Here is a 9,362-nt window from a genome sequence, read left to right on the forward strand (position 1 = left end):
TTATGGTAATGGTACAGGATAGCTACTCAGTCTAGTCTCATGCATGGCCATGCAAATTGCAAATGTAGGCCTATGCTATCCTTAAATTCTTCACCAGAACATCAGTTTCTTCCATTGCATCATTGTCACATCAATACATTGACGTCTAATTTCAAGCAATGATGCAAAAATGTTGTGAGAAGAAGCTGAAATCGACAAGAAATGTGAATTTAAATGTGGTATCGTAAATGGGTTCCTGCTGAGTATTTTGCATTTCAAGCTACAGTGGAGCCATCTACAGTATAGTACAGTAACTAAGACGGATCACTCCTTGCCAACTCGGCTTGCCCGTAAACTTGAACGTGAGTTAATTGTAATCTTACTCTCTACATACCAAAGTGATTTATCTCGGAATACAGTTGAACTTCACTGAAAACTAATGGTGTGTTGACATGGTTGATATCATGAGTTCAATGATTACTTTTGATTACGTCCGACAATGACCCGTTGACGTGTACCTGCAATTTGTGTGTAAACAGTTATCTATTTTCGGACGAAGCTCAGTCCACCACAAACTTTGGTCGATTTCGGAGAGAACCTTTCATTCCATTTAGCCAATTGTTCATGTGTTTCTTTCATCATGCCTACGACGGCTCAGTTGGGGGGGGGGGGGGGGGGGGGCGAATGCCACACTTACTATTTTAACGTTCCTCTTCTTGATCATTGATGGTGTCAAAAGTTAAGGCTGTGACCATCCATAGGTCACCATAGGCCCCTGAATGCTATTGCTAATTAGCGGGATTATCGGGCTAATCCCACTAATTAGCATTCAGGGGCCTATGCTGTGACAATGTGAATGTCTCAGGCCGTGACGGTGAAGTGGATAGGTCTGCTTGCCTCGTGGCTTCTTCTCATTGTCCGCGAAAAAGGTAATTCTGAATGTATAATATGATTGGCATCTCAGGTCCTGCGGGTTGTCCCTGGGTTGGGGTGGGGTTAATTTTAAAATCTATGGGTGCTGGCGGGGAGATTTGGTTGCAGGGGTTTGCAACTCCCATATCATATGTGATTTTGTCATGTTCTTTCTGACCACTTCTTCTTTTTAGTGAATCACTGAAACTATGAATTCCAAATGCACTGGAAATAAGTCGTGGCAGTGCACTGACGGCACCTGCGTAGATAACTATTCTTCCTGCGGTAAGTCATGATTCGTCTAGAGCATCACATAACATGTGACCCATTACATCAAAATGGGTCAAGTTAAAGGGAACTGAAACCGCCAAGCCAGTTCGTATGACCTCGTTTTTATTTCCCGCGTATCGGGTGATCAGAACGAGGCATGAATGAAACATGGCGCCTAGCTGTCAATCATTGAGTGACGTCACTACTATGGAATTTACTACGAAAACTCATGAATGAAAGATCGCATGACTCACGTGATTCTCACATGATTCTCAATAATAACAAATTGAACTGCGCATGCTCGGGCACTGGGGGCGGAACTACAAATCTGAACTCGAATAGAAAGTTGGAAGTTTGACTTTCTCGGGCGGTGAAAGTCGAAAAGTTGAATAAATCGCTCGGCGGTTCCAGTTCCCTTTAAGCTCAGGACAGGTGGAGACCGTTATTACAATACACAGTGCTGTAGTGCAGTAATCATGCATATGAATTTGTTGAAATTTGGTTTAAGTATTTGTGTATCATCGGCAATGCTGAAATTAATATTTAGTGTGTATCTAAGCAATTAGAAAGTTTCTAATTCAATTGCAAATTACAAATTCTTAACGAATGGCCTCAAAGATTTGAAGTTTTATACCACTCCCACTGTTGTATCTCGTGTCGTGCCTGTGATCGTGAATATATTTGGCGATCACTGCCTAATGACAAGTTCAGAAGATCGAATTGAGTTTTCTTTCTCTGGGTAACAGGCTAGATGAAGGTACATTTTCATGCATTAGTGTAATTGTAACTGAAACCAGCCGGGCGAAATTCTCTCTAACAACAGTTCTTCAATTGTATGATTCAAATGTGATACTTTTTTATTGCAGTTAGTCCGAGCTCAGAATGTAGGGGTACGCTCAATCGGTACTACTGTGGACTTCTTAATGGAGATAACTGTGTTTACAATGATCTTAGTTGCAGTAAGTTGAAGTCAGTTCAGACAGGCAATTCAAATTGCTGTTGCCTGCGAAAATCACATGTGACTATAACTGCTGTGCCTCGATATCAAACCCAGTAACTACTTGTTTTACCTGCAGACGATTGATCCTTATGTTCGCTCATTAGGCCACACTTGTTGGTTTTGTTGGATAACGAATCTTTGGAGTCGAAACCTATGTGGGTGGGATGGAAATTTTTAAAAAATTAAAGATAATATTTTTCTTCAGACTCAAAGCTATGTGGGGTGGGAATAAAAAAAAATCCATCAGACTCAAAATCTATGTGGAGCAGGGAAATAAAATTGAAACATGCTTATTTTTCATCAATTTTAGTGTCAGATCATACAAGAGGACACAAAAAATAAAAATTTGTTGAAATTGGTCGTTGGGAAAAATCTTTTTTCATTTCTCTCTATTTTATGGTTGGGGAAGGGAAAAAAGTGTGTCAAAAACGGTCGTCGGGACTTTCTTTTTTCCACTTTCTGGAAAATGACCTCCGGCGACTTCGTAATCCAACAAATAAGATAGGGGAACTAGGCAGGAGCAGTGGGGTTAAAATGGGGCAATGGGTCATGTTAGATTTAGCTCTTATATATTCGTTGTACAAGCGTGAATAGTTTTGACATAATGTGAGATGGGAGAGACTCCTATTGCCGATATTGTGTAACTTGATCTTGCCTACCTAGCAGCTGCCTTATAGTGTCCCTTTAAGATAACTTCTTTTTTTACTTTTCTTTTTCCATTTCAGTGAGAGAGTGTGGCATGAATTCAGACACAATACATAAGTTTGACCGTCCCTGTCCAGGCTTCCCTGGAAAGTGTACTTGGTTGTCTTTTTATTGCCGTGAGTGCCAAATAAACAAATATTTCACTGCCATTTTTCCCTGCAATTCCCACTAGCTTTAAATTCACCACCACTGGGTACAGCAGACTGCCCAGAGTGGCATTTTGTGCAAATCTCCTTCTGCCTATGTCTGACAGATGCTGATTGGGATGTACTTTATTGTTTAACCTGGAAACCTGAAACTATTTACCAGGTCAACTTTTAAAGGGATTCTGCACAATCAACATTTCTCCCTACATTTTACATTTTCTCGGGCGGTGAAAATGAACCTTCTCATTTCCTGTTTATACGTCTAACGCAGATCAGTAAGCTAGACTCGGCCTGATGAACATGTGGACAACAGGGCCTGCAATTGGGTTCCATTCTGAAACTCTCTTATGACTTGATTGATGATGCATCAATTGCGTTGATACTGACTGAGGCCAATAAGGGCATCTGGGTGTACCGTCAGGGAGGGTGATACGCTGGTAATAAAAATGTTAAAACTAATTTGCACATTTGTTTTCCAGCTTTTTCATGTGGTGGTGATAAAGTCAAGTGTCCACAGAGTAACAGGTGTGAAAAGACATTGGCGTTTTGTGGTAAGTAAGTATTGTCGAAGTGGTTGGATATCAGCCTATCAGGTCAGGGCTTGTATCAGGGGTCCTTACTGGCTTTCTCAAGGTAAGGTGGTACCCTTGATATTCCAAATGTTTTGCCAGTGTGAAACAGAAGGTAGGGTGGCCAGCAAGTTGAGTTCGGGTGGCCCTATAGAAACCCTTCAAAAAGTCAAGAACAAGGTAGGTTGGCTGCTTCCAAGTTAGGGTGGTAAGCTGCCAAGGTAGGATGGGACACCCTGACAAATGGCCTTGTGGAGAACACTGTAAAATACCTGACGTTGTAGCAGAAGGTTACTTGGAGTTTCACTGCCCCTGGCCCTGTGGCTGCTGGTCCATTGCTGGTTATGTGCCATGTATTGGCTGCTAGGTGGAGAGAAGCAATTTCATGTCAGTTTTGAGATAAGGGGCTTAAAGGGGACGTGCAATGGTATATCGAGTATTCTATTGAGTATGAATGCAGTTCAAGACGGAATGTCATTCGGAGTGCAAAACAGAGCATTTTGTATGTCACGACTGACATCACATTCTTTAGCATTTGTCAGCCTTTCCTTGCATGGACCAAGATCGCCTGCCATGGTTTTGGGAGTTATGGTAGCAACACAACTTCTGAGAGGAAATGTGTGGCAGTATTGTAATATGATGTTCCGTATGATAAATTGGGTGTTAAAGTTTTGATTGAACCATCTTTCTCATAAAAACGTCCTCTCCCAGATAACCGCATTAAAGAGGTTTCTTCGTAATTATGGGTGGACCAGGAAAATAGAAATGAAGTTGCTGTATGCACAGTGGCGTTGTGCAGTATCATGCACGCAATTTTGCTAAAACTTGGTGTGCCGTTGTAGTATTTTTGCATCTGTTTACACAACGGCAATGTAGAAATTTATTTCTAATACGTACATACGCAATTGGAAATTCTCAAATTTAAATATTTTACGAATGGTGGAGGCCTTTAATCTTTCATTTTTTCAGATCCTTGTTTCACTTTCCGATGTGCAAATACAGGGATTTGTATTGCCAGTTACAAACAGTGTAATGGATTCAATGACTGTGGAGACTATTCAGATGAAAGGAATTGTGGGTCTTCAGGGTCAGGGTCGTCAGGGTCAGGGTCATCAGGGAGAGACACGACGGATGTCAGTGGCCCAGCAGGTGAGAGAATTAAACTGACGTGTTCTCCTATTGAATAAACTGAAAGCCCTTTAATGCCACCGCATATGTTTCCTCACAATCGTGCCCAACCAGGCCACAACTGTCATCTAGCGTGTGAAATTGCGAACCACTTATCCCAATCAAAATTACTAATTGAACGATTGGTATTCAAAGATGATGTCAGACAGTACCGCAGACGTTTTCAAAAGAATTGTCGGCAAGAGGCTGTATATATAGTGTAAAAGGGTACGGCTTATCCGAGAGTACCTGGTCTAGATCACAGGGAACTAAAAGACCAACCAAGTACACCTGGCCGGCAGCATCAAAGGGCTAACTGTCGAACAGTACCTTTTGAAACCTCAATCGGTAGAGCAGTGGACCAATAGTTGTTGAAATAACAGAAATAGACCTGCTGTTTGTAGAATGATTGTGTACATTTTCTAGTGCTTTCTAGAACGGCCTCCTACAGGAGAAACACTATAACCAACTGGGCATAATATCTTGTAGTTGTACTGCTTTAGGGGACGTTGAACCCTTTACAGTTGGAGTCTGTTTAAGCTTAGGAATTTTTATTCAATTTGATACTTCTATGCATTAACTGTATCATGTTGTATTCTTTCAGCGGACACCATGCCTATTGCCGTTGGAGTCTCTGTCAGCGTAGGAGTGTTCATTTTGATACTTGTGTGTATTCTCTGCATGGTACGAAAAAAGAACACGAATCGTGGAGGACGTGGAAGTGAGTTGTTTTTTACTTTGACACAAGAAGACCTGACCTAGTTTCATTGCGTAGAGTCCGTAGTTGTCGTCGTACGTTAGCAAGTTTGTATCTGGAGGTATCAACTTGAAACTTGGTACATATGTTCCCCTATGAAATGACACCAGGGAGACCAAATTTCGGTCCGGTTCGATTCCTGATTTTGCCACCAGGTGGCTAAAATCGAAAACACTAAAACCGCTAGATCATTGGTAAATTTTTATCATATGACTTGAAACTTGGTGCATATTCGTCTTGCCTGTAAACCAAAAGGCGTTTCTCTTAACGAGAAAAGAATATTAGATTGAAAATTATCTGCGCATGAACCCCCGGTTTCATCATATTCCACCGTCCACATTTCAGCAGTTTTGTCGGCGCGTCAACGCGGTGGTGGGCCTACCGGAGGACCAACGATAGTTGGAGCAACCCCAATTGCCAGACCTCCACAAATAGCAAGCGCTTCAAGTCCTCATGGATCAAACTCACAGCTTCTTCCTCCCGGTCAGGTTTGTAAAACATTGGCTGAAATTTACGATTTGATCACGGTTAGGTATGTCTTTTTTTACAGAAAAAGATGTTTCTGCTCAACTACTCATTGCTAGGTCGTGTTGATATGTATTAAGTTTCTTTATGACCATTGTCAACCATTTTGCAGCAGCTCTAACAGGAATTTATCATGTTCTTCTAGTTACCGTTCGCAGTGGTTCCATCGGCACCCGGTTCTTCTCATAGTCTTAATAGCGCTAGCAGTCATCCTGCAGCGCCACCCCCTTCCTATGATGAAGTAGTTGACAACGACAGGCAGTTCAGGATAGCAGATACACAGGTAAGATGATTCTCTCCATTGGGTGGGAGCTTAGGGGATCCATACCAGAAAAACAAATGACAGCCAGGTTGATACCTGGTGCTAGTGTGGCACTGGAGGGTCAAAAGTCTAATGTCGTTGTCATAGGCCCTATGGATCAAGTTAAACGACCTGGCAAATTGCCACCCAACTAATTAACTGATCTCCACAAACTTGGTATGTTAGCCAGGGGATACCAGTGTACCAGTGGAGGCAAAGGTCAAGGTAAAAGTCAAGTTCAAAAAGTCTGAAGTACAAAAACGGGCCGATTGCCACCAAACGAATGAACCGATCTCCACCAAGCTTGGTACGTGCAGCCGTGTTGATACCAGTGTGTCACTGGAGGCTCAGGGGTCAAGATCAAAGGCCCTATGGTCGAGATAACATGCTCCGGGCAATTACCACCATCCGAATGAACCGATCTCCACCGAACTTGATACTACATACGGGTACTATTCCCTAGTGCCCTTATTACAACTTAATACCCATTTTAGTATAATAGGGCACATTTGTTTTCTCTTTCAGCTTCCAAGTTATGCAGATTCAGAGCACATCCCTCCTGTCAACCCAAATTATACAAGCACTAGCAGCGTATGACAGTATTAACCCTTGCACTGCTGATAGACATTGGCGCCCTCTTGTGGCGAGGAAAAAAGCAACGTGACGACAAGCTTCTAAAGGACATTAATTCACATGGGGATTCAGAGACGTTTTATTAAATTACGAATGCAAAGTGGGATACACTTTACTACCGGGATATGGGCAGTTCAGCGAAATCTTTTTGTGCAGGATGTAAAGTGTATTCAGTCTTATAAATTCTGACATTTGCCAATGTGACGCAATGGTATATATCCAAAACTCAGTTTTGCTGCGATAAAGGTTGAAAATGACTTGCCAGAATCCAGAAGTTTTCGCAACAATTTCTGTACATATATCAGTGGATGAACTAAAACCTCTATGTAAACTGTAAGATATACCATGTAATGCTAGATATATTGTGGATATATAATGTTAGATATATAATTTCTGTTGCAGTTCTATTTTTAAATGGTGTATCGCCATTTCGCCTACAATCATTTCGCCTACAACCATTTCGCCTACAATCATTTCGCCTATAACCATTTCGCCTTCAGCCATTTTGCCTATAACCATTTCGCCTATTACCCATTTCGCCTACTAGCCATTTTGCCTACTTGTCAATTCGCCTACTAGCCATTTCCCCTACTTGTCTTTTCGCCTACTAGCCATTTCGCCTACTTTTACTGCTATTTTTGTTTTTTTATGAATTGGAAGGAAAGTAGAACTTTCTGGATATTTGTATTAAACAGAGGTGGTTTGAGGCAAATTTTTAGCTGGCAGATAGGAGTACGGTCACTATACATTAGCAGAAAATTAGTTAGTTTGCTTATGTTGTGTGACACACTTTATAGTGATCCAATTAATCCAGTAACCGAATTAGAGCTTCAACAACAACAAATTAGTGTATGATGATTGGGACTCTAAAAGGGAAATGGGATACAATCCTCTGCTACAGTAGGCCTACATGGGGCCAAACATATTTTTTTGACAGATACCAAATAAATGTGGTGGATTTGCAAATCCTCTGCAACAGTAGGTATAAGGCCTGATAACTTATATTTTTTACTGATACTGGTATCAATATGGAGGATTTAAAACAAATATATTCAGAATTATGTGAAATGGCATTTTCTGTATGTAGGCGAAATGGCAGTAGGCGAAATGGCGAGTAGGCGAAATGGTGGGTAGGCGAAATGGCAGGTAGGCAAAATGGCTGTAGGCGAAATGGCATTTTTTGGTAGGCGAAATGACTGTAGGCGAAATGATTGTAGGCGAAATGGCGATAAACCATTTAAATTCTATATTTGAACTAGGAAGACCGTAAGAGCTGTTGGTGAAGACTTAAATCATTCCATATACATTGTATTTGTAAAATATAAAATATATTTAAATATGTGTAAAATATAAAGTATAATCATCTCTGGCTAAAGGATCCACATGTCCCATTTGCATACTCGCATAACCTGTGGTTTTCAGTTTTTGCACAATGTTGACTCTTTCGGCTGAGCCGGTAACAATAGTTGAAAATACAAGTAATACTAAATGTGATTTAGATTTGGCGACAGTCTTTCATGATACTGTTTAAACTCATGTACATCATGTATATATTCGTAGTCAAAGTTGTAGGCGTTTTAAGCAATGTTTTACGTTTTCTTACAACTTACTGTGCTTAAATTTAAATTTTTTTTAAAAAAAAAATTAATTTTTTTTTTTTACTGTAATTATTTTTCACAGGGTTATAGTGGGTACATAGGCCTACATGTAAATTATCTTTATACTTAGCTTTCAACCCTTTTGGGACTGTGCCATTTATAATGAACCAATTTTTTGTATATACATGTATATACAGGTGCGGTATTTATACGTATTTAGGCACATGTGCATATAAAAAAACTTGTTTTCACCCTATTTTACGCGGTCAAATTTGCTGTTCTTATGAGCACATGCACCAATAAAATTATGTTAATGCATGAGTACTGGTATGATCAGTATGTACATGGATGTACGTAATCTTGGATACATTTTTGCCCATTCTTATGGGCATGCGCTAATATTCAAGCGCACCCTGAATATAAGCGTAGTGTGCCTAACTACGCCTAAATACAGAAATTAGTTAGTTTTGCTCCTAAAGGCAGCAAAAATTTGCTGAGAATCTCAATTTTGAAAAATCCGTCTATATTGTTAATGCGATTTTACACACGTGAACTTATGATCATTCCTGCCTTTGCTATTTTGGCACCTACAGTCCAAGTCACAAATGACATCCATCCAACTCGGCGCATATGTTGTGGTCAATGACGCACCAGTGACGCGTTTATCTCTCTCTGGGTTAATGCATATCACGTAGCGGTGACAAAGCCTGTATCTAAGGATGGTATTTTTATTTATATTGTTTAAACATTTTCATATGCATTGATGAATGAATAAACATAATGGTAACTCTACTTGTTCA

At 40.5% G+C, this 9,362-nt stretch overlaps 1 protein-coding gene across 3 annotated transcripts; it reads left to right on the forward strand.

The window, feature by feature from the left end:
• Positions 1-9,362, forward strand: LOC135496222 (uncharacterized). 3 transcript variants are annotated; one of them, XM_064785408.1, is made up of 10 exons: positions 1-341; positions 1,086-1,176; positions 2,028-2,120; positions 2,887-2,982; positions 3,492-3,563; positions 4,551-4,730; positions 5,353-5,469; positions 5,851-5,993; positions 6,176-6,313; positions 6,857-9,362. In XM_064785408.1, exons 2-10 carry the CDS (start codon positions 1,101-1,103, stop codon positions 6,926-6,928), a joined length of 987 nt encoding a protein of 328 aa, XP_064641478.1. In that variant the 5' UTR covers positions 1-341; positions 1,086-1,100; the 3' UTR covers positions 6,929-9,362. The 3 variants fall into 3 exon arrangements, with proteins under 3 accessions (XP_064641478.1, XP_064641479.1, XP_064641480.1); XM_064785409.1 differs by having other exon boundaries at positions 307-421; XM_064785410.1 differs by lacking the exon at positions 1-341 and adding an exon at positions 835-908.

Source organism: Lineus longissimus, chromosome 11, assembly GCF_910592395.1.
Source record: "Lineus longissimus chromosome 11, tnLinLong1.2, whole genome shotgun sequence".
Classification (NCBI taxonomy): Eukaryota; Metazoa; Nemertea; class Pilidiophora; order Heteronemertea; family Lineidae; genus Lineus; species Lineus longissimus.